The 18669-nt window shown below is 41.2% G+C and overlaps 1 protein-coding gene across 7 annotated transcripts in view; it reads left to right on the top strand.

Moving 5' to 3' along the window:
* LOC142100822 (diacylglycerol kinase eta-like) overlaps positions 1-18669 on the top strand; it is a 481771-nt gene that overhangs the window by 423578 nt on the left and 39524 nt on the right. For 6 of the 7 annotated variants that reach the window (XM_075184666.1, XM_075184664.1, XM_075184663.1 and 3 more), the window contains 4 exons: positions 10126-10292; positions 11979-12096; positions 14688-14777; positions 18531-18650. In XM_075184666.1, coding sequence (XP_075040767.1) covers positions 10126-10292; positions 11979-12096; positions 14688-14777; positions 18531-18650 — 495 coding nt within the window. The remainder of the gene's footprint in view (positions 1-10125; positions 10293-11978; positions 12097-14687; positions 14778-18530; positions 18651-18669) is intronic. The other variant, XM_075184662.1, reaches the window with a different exon arrangement.

The following is an 18669-nucleotide window of genomic DNA, read 5'->3' as shown; positions in this document are numbered from 1 at the left end:
GAGCAGGTGGTACGGTGGCGATCCGAAAATTTTTGGGCAAAAAATGAGGCTTGTCTCAATGATGACTGTACTTTTATCCAGAAAACTTTGAGATCCCTGGCCGTGGAACGAATTTCCGGAATACCAGCGGACTTGAGAGAGTATAAGGAATTAGATCTGGGGTGAAAACCAAAATTGCAGTAAAATGGAGAGGTTTTGGTAGATGAGTGGCATGAATTATTATACGCAAATTCTGCCCAGGGTAACAGAGAAGACCAGTTATCATGAAATTCCGAGGTGTAACATCATAGGAACTGTTCTAAGGACTGGTTAACCCTTTTGGTTTGCCCATTCGACTGAGGATGGTAAGCAGACGAGAGGCTTATCTTGATCCCAAGAACTGTACAAAAAGATTTCCAGAATTGTGCCACGAATTGGGAACCGCGGTCGGAAACGATGTCAGTAGGAAGTCCATGACATAACTCTTGACATCAGTGGGTAACGATGGCCACCAGACAGTACGGGAGAGGATCTCCAAAGTCTTCTGTATTCCAGGATGTCCAGCAGTCTTACTATCATGTGCCTCAGCCAGGACTGCTTACCTTAAATGAACAGGAACGAATAAGCATCCCACCGGAGTGTTATCAAGAGCTAACCTTTGAAATCTTTGCAGGGTGCAGCTCAGGTCTTGGGTTAACCCAGCATGGATCATGGAAGTGGGAATTCTGGGTTCAGGACTAGTAACTGGAACATGATGTGCCAGGAAGCTTCTGGACAGAGTATCTGCTCGGATATTCTTAGAACCTGGACGGTAGGTAATCACAAAGTTAAAACGGTTGAAGAACAGCGACCAACGAGCCTTCAGGCGTTTGGCCGACTGTATGTATTGTAGATTCTTGTGATCAGTTATAACAGAGATCTGATGTGTAGCGCCTTCTAGCCAATGTCGCCACTCCTCAAAGGCCCATTTGATTGCCAATAGCTTCCGGTTACCTACATTATAGTTGGCTTCTGCTGAGGAAAACTGACGGGAGAAGTAGGCACACGGATGTAGGCGGTGAGTATGGGAATCTTTTTGAGACAAGATGGCACCAGCACCGACGTCAGAGGCATCAACTTCAAGAACAAACGGTAATTCAGAATCTGGATGTCTAAGGACCTGAGCTGATACAAACGCTTTCTTTAAAGTCTCAAACGCGGTTATTGCCTGGGGTGGCCAGTTCGTTGGATCCATTCCTTTACAAGTCAAGGTGACAATAGGAGCCACAATCTCAGCAAAATCGCAAATGAATCTTCTATAGTAATTGGTGAAGCCCAAGAACCTCTGCACCGCCTTGAGATTAGTTGGTTGTACCCAATCCAGGATAGCTTGGACCTTGGTTGGGTCCATGGAGAATCCCTCAGAGGAGATTACATAACCTAAGAAGGATACTTTCTGCACCTCAAATTCACATTTTTCTATCTTAGCGTAGAGGTGGTGTTCTCGCAATTTCTGTAGAACCTGTCTGACATGGCCCTGATGTACAGTTAAGGATTTGGAGTATATGAGGATGTCGTCCAAATAGATGACCACGAAATGACCCAGGAACTCCCGTAGCACCTCATTAATCAGATCTTGGAACACCACAGGCATGTTACTAAGACCAAACGGCATGACCAGATATTCATAGTGGCCCGAAAGTGTATTAAATGTCGTTTTCCACTCATCTCCTTCTCTGATCCGGATGAGGTTATATGCACCTCGAAGATCAATTTTGGTGAAAACCGTTGCACCTCTTAATTGGTCGAATAATACGGAGATTAGAGGAAGTGGGTAGGTGTTTTTGACTGTGATGAGGTTCAATCCTCTGTAGTCAATACAGGGTCTTAGTCCTCCGTCTTTTTTAGACACAAAAAAACATCCAGCTCCTACCGGAGATTTGATGAAGCCTTTCTCCAAATTCTCCTCAATATAATCCTGCATGGACTTGGTCTCGGGGCCCGAGAGAGAATACAAGCGTCCCTTGGGTAACTTGGAGCCAGGTATGAGGTCGATGGCACAGTCGAAGTCACGGTGAGGTGGCAAAGTATCCGCAGCTCTCTTGGAAAACACGTCCCAGAAGTCGTGGTATTGTGAGGGAAGTTGCTCCGGAATAGACTGGACGATTCGCAGGGGCAGGGTCAAGCAAGACTGTGAACAATACGAGCTCCACTAAACGATTTCTCCTCTCTCCCAATCCACAACAAGGTTATGACGAGAAAGCCAGGGATGGCCCAGGACTAATGGAACCGATGAGCAATCAATAAGGAGAAAGGTTATGGACTCCGAATGAAGTGCTCCAATGTTCAAGTATAAAGGCGGAGTCTCCCATTCAACCTTACCTCCAGGCAGTGGATTCCCATCTAAGCCACAGACGGTAATAGCGGATTTGAGTCTTACAGACGGAATCCCAGCGGTGCGGGCGAACCCGATATCAAGGAAATTGCCCGCAGCTCCACTATCAATGAAGGCCGATAAGGCCACGGAACTGGCACCAAAAGGGACTTGTGCGGGAATCAGGACAGCATTCTTTTGGGAAACAACTTGCAGCCCGAAGTGTATCTTTCCCAGACATGCTCCTTTCTCAGGTTTGTAAGGGCAAGAGCAGGAGAAGTGGCCTTTCTTCCCACAATAAAGGCATAGTCCTTGTGACCGTCTCCTGTTTCTTTCGTCAGGAGATAGGCGAAGCGGCCCTGAGGACATAGGCTTCTCAACATCCGTGAGAGCGGGAACAATTGCAGATGAGCAGGAAGATGCCTCCTTCTCTGTTCTCCTCTCCTTGATTCTTCTGTCAATTTTAATAGCAAGTTGCATAAGGCTCTCCAACGAGGCAGGGGAAGGATACTGCACAAGTGAATCCTTAACCTCCTCTGACAGTCCTAGGCGAAACTGACTGTGTAATGCTGGGTCGTTCCACTCACAGTCAGGCGACCATCTACGGAATTCAGCGCAGTATTCTTCTGCAGAACGTTGAGCTTGCTTTAAAACCCGTAGATGAGCCTCAGCAGAGGCAACTCGATCTGGATCATCATAAATGAGGCCTAGTGCATCAAAGAAAGCTTCCAACGATTGCTTGACAGGGCTCGACTGTGGTAGGGTGAAAGCCCAGGACTGGGGGTCACCCTGCAGGAGGGAGATGACAATTCCCACTCTCTGCTGTTCTGAACCAGAAGACCGAGGTTTCAGCCAAAAGTAGAGTTTGCAGCTTTCCTTAAAATTTTAGAACAGGGCTCTATTTCCGGAGAACCGGTCCGACAAATTTAACTTGGGTTCATCAACTGAACCAGAACTGAGCAGTGTAGTCCGGGGGACCCCGTCTGGGGAGGACAAACGCTGGAACTATTCCCGGATCATCTGATAGAGAGTCTCAATATGACCCGCCAGGGCTTGAAGAGGAGACGATTTGGTTCTGCTTCCTTCCATACCAACTTCGTCTCCGAAACGTTTAGGCCGGTTATAATGTTAGGAACTCCGCTAGCCGGCACAACACAACCCGGAGTCTACTCTACCAGTCAGGTATTCACTGGAGCCCCTGATGGTGGGGACAGACTGGGCTGCAGACTGGCAGAGGGTCGTGAAGTGTGCACCGGCTAGGGAGAACCCAAGCAGCGGAGTGGAGTCCAAGCAGAGGTCATAGGCCGGCAGCAGACAACGGTATCAAGGAATAAGCTGAGGTCAGAGGTCACAAGCAGACAGGGAGGTAAGTATTCAAGCCAAAGGTCAGGGTCACGAGATACACAAGCGGGGTCCAAATTCAAGCCAAGGGTCATACACGGGTAAGCAGTAACAGGGTCCAATGGACAGGAACAAGCAAGGAGCAGGCTAGCAGACTGGATACAGGACTATAACCGGCAGTGAGGCTGCAAACCTCACTGCCTTAAATACCAGTGGCCACCAATCAGAGCCTAGCTCTGAATCACACACAGCCTCCTGCCTGATTAATGTATCAGGCGTTAATCAGCCCACAGGCTTGTTAAATCAAGCCCCAGAATGTTAAAGTACCACATACTATCTTCTGCGCACGCGCGCCCGGCTTCCTCCGTTGCCGGGACGCAGCGCAGGGCACAGAGCTTCCGACCGTTGCCTTGTCAACTATGTACTTTTACATAGGCTTTTCCAGATGACGTACAGGGAAGACTACCATCAGGACTGGTGCCAGCAGCTGCTTGCTGATCCTGCTCATATGTGGACTGCTGTGAATCCATTTTAATCAGACCCAAATCACTTGTAGTGCAAATTGAGAAATATATAGTGCTGGTATATAATAATTTCAGCACCAGAAAATAGAATTTTTCAAAGAGGGGAATATCTGACACCCCAAACACTTGTAGTGCAAGTTTAGAATAATATAGTGCTGGTATATAGTAATTTCAACACTAGAAAATAGCTCTTTTAGAACTGGGGAATATCTGACACCCCAAACACTTGTAGTGCAAATTCAGAAATATATACTGCTGGTATATATTAATTTCAACACCAGAAAATGGCTTTTTTAGAACTGGGGAATATCTGACACCCCAAACACTTGTAGTGCAAGTTCAGAATAATATTTTGCTGGTACCTAATAATTTCAGCACCAGAAAATAGATTTTTTGGAACAGGGCAATATATCACTCCCCAAGCACTTGTAGTGCAAATTCCAAAATTTATAGTGCTGGTATATTACTATTTCTGCAGGCAGAAAATAGTTTCTTGAGGAGGGAATATGACACCCCAAACAGTTTGTAATGTTTGCAAAAATGTCTCCTCTATCCTCCTCTCTTCCTGCTCTAATAACTGCTCTCTTCCTGCTGTAATAAGTGATGTAATAACTGTTCTCTCCCTGCTCTAATGCTGCGACCTAACCCTTCTCTCTCCCTCTGTCAAATGGCGCAGGATTGCTGTGGAGGCGGATATTTATGCATTTGAAACATCGCAAGAACCGAGCTCCGAGATCCGACAACGTCACAATGACGTTTTGCCTCAATTTCAATTCCGAATAGGCGGGAGAGTACTCGGATACCTGAAGTTCGGGCGGGTTCGGTTCTCGGGGGACCTGAGCCCGCCCATCTCTACTTAAAATGTTGGTAAAGATATATAGGTGATGTGTTTTTATCTGGGACGGTGGAGAGAAAGATATCAAAGATATATGAATCGTAATACATTGAAATACCGAGTTTACTACTGAGGAGACAAGTTTAGCCCAAGTAAATTCTCTTTATTTGTCGGTGTATGTAGAAGGTGATGTAATAAAATCCAAAACCTACGCAAATAAAGTGGACTATAACAATTTCCTGCTAGCCTCCAGCAATCACACATAATATCCATGTGGCCAATTCAGAAGGCTGAAAAAGAACTGCACTAGTTCGGAAGTTTTTAAAATACAGGGAGCCGACCTCAAGCAGACGTTTATGGAACAGGAGTATAATGAAACAAAGATACATATAGCATTGGAGGAAGTTAAAAAAAACTAGATCAAAAACAACTCCTCCAATATAGGAAGAAAGATATAAAGACAATTTCTGATATTGCCTCCATCACTCAATTTAATAACAATATGAAAGCCATAGGAGAAATCATTTACAGACACTGGCATATTCTGGGGTTGGATGAAGAAACTAAAAAGATCCTTCCAGAAAAAACAAGAATTATTTATAGAAGAGCAAAAAACTTATGCAGTATCCTGACAAAAAGTTACATACCTCTTTCTGTAAAAAAAAAAGAGAAAAGCCTTAACTGTAAAGCCTGCAAGAGCAACGGCCAGATCTCCACTAAACCTACCCATTTTGAGTCTAACTTGAATGGAAGAAAATTTAACATCAGACAAGCCATCAACTGCAATACAGAAGGCATAATCTATATGCTGGAATGTCCTTGTGGCTTCAATATATTGGAAGGCCAAAACAGACATTAAAAGTCAGAATCACAGAACACACCACTAATATAAGAAAAGGTTTGAAGACACACAACCTTTTTAATCATTCCTCATTAACCACAATTGTAACCCCAAAGCTTAAAATTGATAGGCATTCATCACCCCAAAAATGTTCACTACAGAAAGAGAGGGGAAGGGGCACAGTTAAATTGCAAAAAAATTCATAAAAATTAGGTAGATACAAGTACATTTACACAGGAGACGGTCCTAACAGAGCTCTCAAAACCGAATGGATAGATCAATGGGGCCAGGGGGATACATACAAGGATGCTAATATAACTTAATGGTTTGCTGGTACCACCATTAACAGAATTATTCAACCAGTCACTAGCTACAGGAGTAATTTTAGAGGACTGGAAAAGAGCATATGTAGTCCCACTGTACTAAAGTGTAAGCAAGGAAGAGGCAAGCAACTACCAGCCAATGAGCCTTACATCAGTAGTACGGAAATTGATGGAAGCAATCTTAAAATAAAGAGTTGTAGAATATCTAAAATCTAGTAACTTACTGGGGGGAGATCATATCAAACATATCTTATTTACTTTTTTGACTCAGTGACTAAAGTAATTGATCAAGTGCAGTGCCGTAACGAGGGTGGTGCGGGCGGTGCCGTCGCCCAGGGCGCAAAGCCAAGGGGGCGCAGCAGCCACCTGCTACCTGCCTTCAGCCCTTAAGTTCCGCTTAAGGGCTGAAGAGAGAGAGAGAGATTTTAACTTACCAGAGTTTGATGCTTCAGCCATTAAGTTCCGCCGTGGAACGCATGTGCGTTCCACTGACAGGAAGTTAGGCAAATGATGAACTTCCTGTCAGTGGAATGCACATGCGTTCCACGGCGGAACTTAACGGCTGAAGCATCAAACTCTGGTAAGTTAAAATCTCTTTCTCTTTCTGTCCTCCTATAATCCCCCCCACCCCCCTCCTTAGATGGGAGTCGCTGGTGCCCTGTCTCGCCCAGGGCACCAAAATTTATAGTTACGGCACTGATCAAGGGGGGCCGTAGATGTAGCTTATCTAGACTTTAGTAAGACTTTTAACACTGTCCCACATTGTAGACTGTTAAATAAACCCAAAAATTTAAGATGGTTGAATGAATAAGATTTTGGTTGCAGGATAGAAAACAGAGAGTTGTAGTAAATGGAGTACATTCACAGGAGATAAATTTTACCAGTGGATCCGCACTTGAAATAGTGCTTTTTAATATCTTTATTGGTGACACTGCAAATGGTATTGAAGGGAAAGAATGCCTTTCTGCAGATGACATAAAGATATGCAGAAGGGTGGACACACCAGGAGGGGTAAAACAAATGATTGATGAACTAGGTAGACTAGAGGAATCGTCGAGAGGGTTGGCAACTACAGTTTAATGCCAAAAAATACAAAGTCATGCACTTGGGTCTCAAAAACCCAAAAGCTAAAAATGCGGCACTATAATAAAAACTACTGAGGAGGAAAGGGATCTCGGAATAACACGAAGACCTGCACTGAAATTGGGGAGAAGTTCAGAGGAAATTTGAGAAAAAATTACTTCACAGAAAGAGCAATGTATAAGTGGAATAGCCTCCCATCAGAGGTGGTAAAGGCTAATACAGTAGAGCAATTTAAACGTGCTTGGAATAGACAAAAGGATAGCCTTAAAAGTAACTAAGGATAAATAGGCAAGACAAAAATAAAGTATTCACCTCGACGGGCGCTGCAAAATATCACCTCTGCAAACAAGTGTAAAAAATAGAAAAGTCCCAAATATATGAAAGTGTATATTCAAAGTGAGTCCATATGTAATATCATGTGATTCTTCTGTATAATTTCATCCAATGAGGATCTTCCAATTGTTGGGCTACTGAGTGCGAGAGCTTAGCAAGCTTTGCATGTTGAAGAAAGTTGTGAATGGCATTTATCTCCTTTTTCATAAATGGTTTATAGTGTCTTAGTGTCTTTGCGTTTCTCAGTTGTCGGATCTGGAGAGAGTTTAGTTTGAAGGTCCAGATATTGGAGTTGGATAGCTAAGCACAATTGTTGTGAAGCGCTGTGTTTCTTTTTTGGGAGGTCATGCTGATAAGATATCCCCATATGACTGTCTATTTGTTTCCCATAAGGACGTAGGTGGAGGTATCAGGGAGATTATTATGTTGAAAGCATTAATTGAGCTGAGTTGGATTTGTTGGAAGGTATTAGAATTGTGGTGTAGAGACTTGTATAATCTCCACATGGAGGGACAGGGGCGAGGAACTATACCTGATAGGTATGCAGTGATTGTTGCATGATCCGACCAGACTACTGGATGGATTTGGGCAGTCTGGAGCTTAATGGTCAAGCTGTGGCTAAGGAGAATCATATCTATCCTGAAATTCAAATTATGAACTGTACGATAGAAAGTATACTCTTTAGTAGCAGGTTCCCTAATTCTACAGGATTGGAACAGGACGTGATATTTAAAAAGTCGCCAATGCTTTTGACTTTAGCAGCTCAGTGCTGCTGGCGAAAGGGACGGGTTAAGATGATCTATCTAGATTACTGTTAACAACCACATTAATGACCCTGACCCTTCCATACTTGTGAAAGAAGTGAGTTGATTTTATTGATGAATTGTCACTGACTCTGATTAGGGGCATGCATGTTCACTAAAGTGCATAGAGTGTTATTTAGTTTACCCAAAAGTATCAGAAATTTAACCTCATTGTCGGCATGAGAATCCAACATTTCGAAAATTATATGTGAAGCCATGAGAGCTGCAAACACTCTCCTTTTCTGTCTGGATTAACAAGCATGGAAAATGTTGAGATAAAATCTGGATTTTTATACACTGATCAGCCACAACACTAAAACCACCTGCTTAATATTGTATAAGCCCTCCTCGTGCCACCAAAAAACATCTCTGATCTGTCGAGACATGGATTCCACAAGACCTCTGAAGGTGTCCAAGACGTAAGCAGCAGATTCTTTAAGTCCTGTAAATTGTAAGGTGGGGTCTCCATACATGTTAAGTGTCAAAGTAGCATCCACATGAATGCCAAGGCCAAGTTTCCTAGCAGAATATTGCTCAGTGCATCACCCTGCCTCAGCTGGCTTGCTTTCTTCCCTTAGTGCATGCTGGTGACATCTCTTCCCCAGGTAAACAACGCACATGCACCCACCTGGTCATCCATATTATGTAAATGGAAATGTGATTAATCAGACCAGGCCATCTTCTTTCATTGCTCCATTGTCCAGTTCTGGTGCTCACGTGCCTATTGTTGGTGCATTCGGCAGTGGGTAGGGGTCAGCATGGGCACTCTGAGTTCTTCTGGATTGGACAAAACCGGCTAGCCTTCTCTCCCCACACGCATCATTGACCCTTGGGTGCCATAACTTCTCCTTTGGAGCTGATATAATGCTTACCATGCTATTCGGTTGTTAATTGTTCTTTTCCTGTTTATATTGCTGTTATGTCTCTGAGATAAATTTAGCATTGTATTTGTTATTGTTGTAGCTAAGTGTACTGTTTAATATTTTGTTTACAATGGTTGTTTAACTGTTAATTTGAACACTTCTTTATCACACTTGTAGTCCACTGTGTGCTGGTTGACCTCAGCCTTTACAATGTCTTTCTTCAAGCAGATCTGTCGTGCTGTGAGTGCTCTTCTGCACTGTGAAGAAAGTATATCACTAGGAATTATGCAGACCTATTTAGAGAGATCAGGGCCCCCACTACTATATTAGCTTGGAAACCGGGTCAGGATAGAATAGTGGAGCAGAGGGAGGGCTTCAGCCCTTGGATCTGTGTGACCAGAAGTAGGCCGCAAATCATTATGGAGAGAATTTTTCTGTATTTCGCTGTATTTCTCTGCCTGCTGGACTGTTTCTCCATGGCAGGAGGGGGGTAAGAATGAATGGTAGCCAGAACCTGGATCGCTTGGGACTCGTTCCGGGTGTGGGAGGCCCAATTTAGCCCTGTCACTTGCGGCAGGAGTCGGAAGTCTTTCCGTGTGTAAGGATGAGAGTCCACCAGGAGAAGGTGAGGCTTGTCCTGTCTTTTGCACACGTGGTAGCACAGGAGCGGTTAGCAGGAGAGGCCACAATCTCAACTCCAGGCAGAAATTCAGTCTGCGGCCTGATGTCCCTGTGTTTTGTGGTTTGTAAATGATCCTTATTGGTCAATAGTAGAAACTTTGTTATATTGAAACTGGTAAAGAGACATTTGGGAAAAAACACTTTTATTTGCATTCTGTTTTGGCAGGCATTTGAGAGCACCCTGAAATCGTGGGAGGACAAAAGAAAAGGTGAGAATTATAGGGCTATGCCCCGACCACGGCTTCATTCCCAACAGTCGATGGAGTACCTTACCGAAGAAGAGTTCACTCAACTGCAGCATCTTGCAAATTCTGCAGAGAATCTCATCAGCAGGTAAATTATAGGAGTTTCTATTAAGACACCATGTACATATACAATCATAGCTTAAGTTACTGTTAAACAATGACTTATGTGTTGTATTTCCAGCTAATGGCTGGATAAGGATCATGAATGAATGTACAGAAGAGCACCAAAACACAACCAAATGACTCCCTTTACTAGGGCTGATTTATCATTCTGGTGGCTAGAGTATAATATGGCTTATTGTAGTGATCGGTATACATACTTCATTTTTAGTTGCCAGTGTGAAATGCAGACCTCCCATTCTGTTGCTCATTGATGTTCACCTGCTTTGTTCTTTCTAAAGAAAGCACTGGGACCTGTCATTAGCAACCAGTAGACCATACTAGGTGTTTGGAAAGACCTTTTTGTACAGTGCATTGTGGCAGTTCCATGAAGCATATTACACAAACCAGCCAAGAGTGCCAAGTTCTACCATTTTCCCTAGAAATCAGTTTTACCAAGATGGTTGTATGAATTTTGTTTTATATACTGTGGCATTTGACACCACGGTCAGTTTAACAGAAGACTTACACCACTACTCTGTGTTGTTAATGAACCCTGCTCTCATAATTCTCACTCTATGGCTTCCTGCTTACCTTCTTTCTCTTCCTCATATCATGACATCTCCCCTGTCACATGCATTCCTTCCCTTACTAACGTAATCACATGATTTAAGAGATTCACTGCATCTAACGAGATCAGCACACAGCATACTATAAATGTCTTCTCCATCCCCACCCAAATCTGTGGACATAATGGATTTGAGCCTAGTCAAACGCACCTTAAAATTGGACTGGTTGAAAATAAGTTTTTGTTTATATATTACAGTAATTGCTAAAACTATATAATGGTAATGCAAATTAATAACAGTAATGCATGTTAATATTTACACACTGCTACAAGACAGATTGCTAGCTGACAGGACTTTAATGTGTATTGTGTGGAGAATCCTGTCACAAATGAGACACCTTTGTGCATAAGGGCTTCCTTGTAGTGGGCATCATTGTGGCACAGTGGTTATCATTTCTGCCTCACTGTGCTGGGGTCGTGAATTCAATTCCCAACCAGAGACTTAGCTGTGTGGAGTTTGTTTGTTCTCCCCATGTTTGCATGGGTGTGTTCTGGTTTACTCCCACACCAAAAATCATACTGCTAGGTCAATTGGCTGCAGACAAAACTAACCCTAGTGTGTCTATCTCTGTACAGTGATACATAATTTGTGGTGCTATATAAATAAATGATGTTGATGATTGTAGTGCTGTGCTAAGCGCCAATGAAGCACTCATGCTTGATAGCAAAGTGTGTGCATACAAACCCACGAGCATGTTCTAATTGTGTATTTATAGACTTTACCTCTGAAATTCTGAAGGGTATGAGTTCCATATGGCTTTCTGCAAATTGTTGGTACATAGAAATAATTTGAATCCTGACTTTTCCTCACCCATGCCATCTTAAATTAGAAGGACAACTATCACACAATTTAAATAGTTTGGCACTCATTTCTTTGTATTCTGATGAAAAATCTCCATTCCAGCAACACTGAAATTCCAAGCTGTGGGAGCATAACCACCCACTATCTTGGGGAGCTTGTCATCATGAGACATCTTTTAAAGGGCTGTCTTTTGTGCACACTCATGATATGTATGTATAATCCTAGGGATGTTTCTCCTCATGCAGGATCCGGGATGCAGCCAAATCTCACAAGGCAATAGAACAAGAATTGGCCCATGCTGTAAATGGCAGCTATGGAGTGCTGAATGAGGCCTTCTCCAACAAATCAAACAATTCATTTGAGGTGAGAGGCAGGTTATTTAGATACAAATAAATGTTTCCATATCAAGACGGTAGATTCCTTAAAATGATTACACCCACTCATGAAGGATCAGTTAATTGTGAAAAAACACCAACTTCTTACTGGGATGGTTCTTTTACATAGGCGCAATAAATAAAATAGACCAAAAAATATAAATATTTGATTTTAAAAAGCAGGTGTAGTGAAGTGCTGTCTGCTACATTGCTACATGTTGTTATTTGGGTACTTAAATCATAAAAATATATAAAATGTCTATCAAATATATCAAATGTAGATCAAACTGTCCAGAAATAAAGACGGTATTGTATCCTGGATACTTGCGGTAAGTTGCCCAAAAGGTGTTCTCCTGGGTCCGGTCATGTAGAATCTGAATTTGGTAAAATGGAGAACAGAAAGGTCCACACTGTTAATGAGAGAACCAAAGTGTGTTCTACTGTGGAATGCACATGTTTAGTTCCGTATTGTCTGTGTGTTAAACTGAGTCCGACGCATTGTCGGAATCAGTGCTGATTGTGTATCTAATTATCTGACATAAGCATACTACTCTGACACAAATTAATCCAACATAATATTTAGCTCATACATGTGAGAGTTGAATCTGTGTTTTTTCATTTATGGTTAAGATTGTGGATGGTCTTATGATTCACAGCTGCTACTGTATATTGATTTCCTAGACCTCTATCCTACATTAGTTTAGCTGTGCACATTTCTTCTTAACTATTAAGCATTGGGCCTGGTCCTCTAGCAGCAGCCCCCAAACTTATAGATGACCGGCCTATGCTACATACCACTAGGTTCCTCCTGGTAACCTTGTTTGGTGGATACCAGGGAAAAATGTAGTGCAAGCACTTGTGCCACTACAAGTACCATCATGCAAATGCATACTATCACTTGTAGTATCACAAGTGTGCACATAAGTGTTGGCCCCCAAATAAATTAAATATCCAGTTGTGCCCTTTTCTGTATATAATAAATTCTTGAGCCCATTTTCTATATATAATATCACACATACATTAACTGTTGACTGTTTTAAGATTTCTCCATTGACTGGTTCATGTTTCAAGTCTCTGCCTCCGCTGTTTCTCCTCATTCCAACAATGATGCAGTACTGGAAGCTTCACAGAAATGCCATTCATTACCACTTTATTATTGTTGGCGGATAGTGTTGCTACCTTACAAAAGCCACACGCACTTTCCCTACACATAATTGTATTCCACTTACCTATATATCAAGTGTTCCCCACATCTCTTATCCTGTAAGCTGACTTGGGGAGGACCATCTTTATCTTCTGTTTCATGTCATTGTATGTAATTTGTTTGTCTACAGCCCTGAGTAATATGTCAGCACTTTATAAATAAAAGCTAATAATAATAAATATTTGTTTATATTATAAATGATTATTGTCCCCTTGATATAAATAATAAAATTAGAATGTCACCTTTATATAAATTAAGGATTAATATTGCCCCCTTTATATATGTATAAATAATTATTATTGCCACTTTGTAAAATAAATAATTATTATTGTTGCATTAAAAATTCTAATATTAGTGGCCCCATAATGTGTAATTCAATATTGTTTTCCAGAGAAAAATACTTACCTGAAATTTTCTTTATGTTATCCATATGGAGATTAAAAACATGAGATGGACCGTTCATAATGAGCGCCTGACGCATGTTTTAGGTTTTGCAAACTGCAACAGATTGGATGCTGTTTGACTTTTCAGCCTCCAATCTGAAGAATAGTCATTCATACAGCTTGGGGCCGAAAACTGAATCTGATATGTGGCGTTTACAAATGGCACCAAAATCCACCTTTTAGTAAATCTACCCCTATGAGTTTGTTCTTTGACAAATAATGTTTCAAGTATAAGGAGGATATAAGGAAGCAGAGATTGTTACTGATATTATTCAGAAGAGAAGTTGAGAGCTCACAACAGTGTTGGATACCATGAGCATGAAGAGTTACTGAAATCTTAGATTACTCATTGTAAGCAGAAAGGGGAAGTATGAGAAGGAATGTGAGGACCTGTCTGTATTTTTTAGAAACATAATTAATGTATGTAGTTAACTTTTCCTTGTTCTCCTTATTGTTCTCCGTATTTTCTTCCACAGTACTACAGGGCTGATTCTGTATCTTCATCTGCTTCACAATAAAAACTGTCTGTGAGCAAAGGAGGCGAAGATGCAGAATAAAATGATGAGTAACTCAAAAATAATGGTCTGAAGTATAATTTATTAGCATGTCTGGGTAGTTTTCTTTATACTAACTCCATACATGCCAACTCTCCCGGAAAGTCCGGGAGACTCCCGAAATTCGGGTCAGGCTCCCACGAGAGCTGGCATTTCTCCCGCATCCCGGAATTCACAGAGAATCGCGTCATTTTGGCCCCGTCCCCGACGGGAGTGACGTTTTAGCGGGAGGCGGGGCCAAAATGACGCGATTGCGTACCACCCTGCCACCTCCCACCTTCCTGTCACGACCACTCTCCCGGAACCAAGATTGCAGGAGTAGGCAAGTATGACTAACTCTAATAACAAGTTATCAACTAAAATATTCATTCTCCTACAGCAGTTATTGAGCAGAAATACAGCTGTTGATGTGGCCATCAGTGTCAAGGCTTTGTACACAGAGACAGGAGCTTTCATGGGAAGCAAACAGGTAAGTTTTTTGATGAACTGAATTAAAGATTCCAAACTTTAGTCAAGTCATCAAGTCATATACTTTCTCCAAATCACTATTCATTTGTCACACACCTTTTGGGGGAATGCAAATCTTTGTATTATCTGCAAAAAGACATACCTTGCCTTGCAGTGCACAAATAATTTAACAAATGACTTTATTAAACAGAATATAACTCAACAGTGATTCTCCACTGGTTTCCCGCCCATGCACTGAGATTATAAGCTTACTACAACACTTTTTCCTCTCTCTCTGAGCCCAGCTTTTTCCATTTTAAATGCTGCTGGGCTGCTGCAGCATGTTAAAACATTTTGTTAATAATAATGAAAATGTATGTTTTAGATCTTAGACTTATACCATCTGGACCCTTTGACCTTTAATTTTTAATTTGAGAGTTATAGCAAAAGCGTCAGTGTATTACATACACTTTTATCAACGGTATAGGGGTGAAATTGATTTAGTATACTATTGTGAGCTATGTTATTGCCATTTATTTGCCATTTGTTTATTGATCAACAGAGAAGTCAGAGGCTGGTGTTTTTCTGCCCTTCCCCACATCTTCCACCAGTTCATTGACAGTTATTACCATAGTGTGTATTTTCCTTCTTTTCATTGAACTAGAAAGTCTATAAAGTCTAGTTTATATGATTATAGTTGTGCATCTCTCCTTGCTACCACTGTTGAAAGCATTGACCCCACAAACTAAATAAATATAAATGCTTTCTCTGAGAAATAAAAATACTGTATGAGCCAATTGTTTAGCCTTGCTGATAAAAGAAATTAATATAACGGCAACATCTTCCAGTGCCCATTAATAATGTAAGAGGTTGATACCAAAGTTAAAGAAAACTATTCTTATTGAATATCTAACAATAGAGTGAGTGAAAATATTAAAAATTCTTAAGTACAAAGGTTAACAATGAATTGTGTGTGTGTGTGTGTGTGTGTGTGTGTGTGTGTGTGTGTGTGTGTGTGTATATTTCCCACAAATAAATACATCTGATTAACTTCGGTTAAGTAAATCAATAAGCATTCCATTCTTAGAACACCCCTTCAGATCACATGTAAAACCTTACCTTATAGGATCATTTTTCAGTACCACAAAAACAGGGAGGGGCTGGCTGACATATTTTAGCCCAGGGCCCAGACTTAGTTCAGCAGCCTATTAGGAACATTTTAAAGGAAAAAAATGCAGGTAGCCCGGTGACACATCCCAAGATAGTCCACTTTTGAGACTGGCCTAGGGACAGATGCCCCCTACTCAGCCAGCCCCTGCACAAAAATATAATACACCAGCTAACATTTTCTATACACAGCCAATTTGATTAACCCATTCACTATAGAAACCTATAAATTGTAAGCTCACCAGCACATATATACAGTGTCAGACTGGGGCACGAAGGACCCACTGAGAAAACCAATGACTGGTGTCCACATAATACCAAGCAACACTGCAAAAGTGGTATTATGGTCGTGCTCAAATGAAAAAGCTACATTTACATTACTCATTTACAGTCATCATCAGTTATTTATATAGTGCCACTAATTCCGCAGCGCTGTATAGAGAACTCATTCACATCAGTCCCTGCCCCATTGGAGCTTATAGTCTAAATTCCCTAACATACACACAGACAGAGAGAGAGACTAAGGTCAATTTTGATAGCAGCCAATTAACCTACCAGTATGTTTTTGAAGTGTGGGAGGAAACCCACGCAAACACGGGGAGAACATACAAACTCCACACAGATAAGGCCATGGTCAGGAATCAAACTCAAGACCCCAGTGATGTGAGGCAGAAGTGCTAACCACTAGGCCGCTGTGCTGCCCATACAGTGAAGTAGGCAGTTAGAAAAAAAAAAAAAGGAGAAATGTATTATTATTCCTACAAATATCTTTCTCAGGCTTCGCTGAAGCTGGACCCCCTTTACTTGCACCACATTTTATAAATGCAAGTTTATTTACATATAATTTATGTAAATAAAATTGCAGGTATAAAATCTCACTTACCAAGACTCACCAATCAAGCCTGCACATCCATAAATCCTTGCCATCCATAGACACACAGCGTTAGTGAACCTAAACTTAAAAAATAACCATATGCCAGCAGCATATTTGCATAGTATTAGCTGTAGGCCATATACTTTTTGGTGACCAAAATGTATGTCTAGGACTTTTTATACATAAAAATGCAAGAAAAGTCATCAAACAAGACATTAAAATAAGTATACATAGACCTGCAGCATGAAAGCTGCCGTGGCTTGATAAACAAAAAGATTGGTGAAATACATTTTATGCATTTATTAAACTGGGTTCTCTGACACCTATTCTGGATATTTTAATTAAAGAGTTTGATAGCAATTGAAGCAATATTAAAGACCTCAATTTCATTTGCTCTAGATTTCAAGTATCTGTTATCAAATCTTAATCAATATTCTGATACTTTAGGTCTGAACTGTTTAAACGTGACTTAGACCTACTAAATGTAACTTAGAAATGTGTTTTTGAGTGAAAGAGTTTCCACCATTAGCTAGAAAGTGCCTGTGCATATATGCCTGTATACTAATGAAATGTGCTTGAGAAATTCAAAACAGAGCATACTCACAAAGAACGATACTCATACTTATAAGGAACACTAAAATTTTGTGTATCCCAACTGTATGTCCTGTTCTTCAGATCCAGAAAGGCCCAATTAGGAAGGAGTAGCAGCTGCCACTGGGCATGCGCAGCAGTTCAGTTTAGGTCATTTTAGTATCAGTCCTGAGGTTGCGGTGCTTCTCAAATGTAGTTCTTACTCACAAACTACATTTGAGAACCGCAGCTGCTGCTGTGCTAATACTAAATTGGCCGAAATTAAGCTCAAATATGTGCCCGTGAGCAGGTGTCCCCCCGATGGGCCAGTCCGACGCTGTATATATAATACCTATCGTCTCATGGGAGAAAGTCAACTGCACTTATCTTACTGCAAGTCTTTAAAAAGCGTGTAGTATGTCACATTGTAAACTGAAGAGCAAGTGAGTTGAAAACTATAAAATATATTGGAGAGTAACAAGAGCTGAAAAAATAATAAAGTGCAGTGAGCAATAGAGGACTTTAGAGGAAAAGAGGAAAATAGTTGCTAATCGTAACTATGATATTAATTAATAAGTGCCTGTGACGTAAACTTCTTTAGCCCCTGAAAAGTGTCCAATCGTGAACACATAACAAAGACAATGGGCCTGAGTCATTAAGGAGAGCAAAGCATACAAAAGGAGTAATTTTGCACCTGGGAAAAACCATGTTGCATTGGAGGGAGAGATAAATGTAAAATGTGGGGACAGATTTATAGTTGGGGTAAGGCATGTCCTAGATCAATGTTGGCTAACATGTGACACTCCAGGTGTTGTGAAACTACAAGTCCCAGCATACCCTTCCAGCAATAAGCTGCTATATATTGGCAAAGCATCCTGGGACTTGTAGTTTCACAACACCTGGAGTGTCACAGGTTAGCCAACACTGTCCTAGATCAACTTTAAATTGCAGTGTAAAAATAAAGCTATTAAGTATTTGTGTGCTACATGAAAAACAGCAAGTATTTAACTTATGTGCAAAATAATAAACTAATTTGCACCCCTTGCATTGAACATGGTTTGTCCAGGAGAACATTTACTTCTTTTTTTGCCTTACTTTCTTTAATGACTCAGCCCCAATTAGTTGTTTTTTTCATATTTGTGTAATTATTCTTTGTGTGAATAGCACTGGGATTCTCCTCAGAAGGAGGAAGGACTACTCTGCGCTCTCAATGCATTGAGTCAAGACTTACAGAAAATGTCTGATATCCATTGGATTACCCACATCATTAAACCGGCTGAAGAGGTAAGGGTCTTGAGTTTCC

This window comes from Mixophyes fleayi, chromosome 9, assembly GCF_038048845.1.
Source record: "Mixophyes fleayi isolate aMixFle1 chromosome 9, aMixFle1.hap1, whole genome shotgun sequence".
In the NCBI taxonomy this organism is placed as follows: Eukaryota; Metazoa; Chordata; class Amphibia; order Anura; family Limnodynastidae; genus Mixophyes; species Mixophyes fleayi.
The sequence above is the reverse complement of the archived record's forward strand: the minus strand, read 5'-3'. Positions and strand labels throughout refer to the sequence as shown.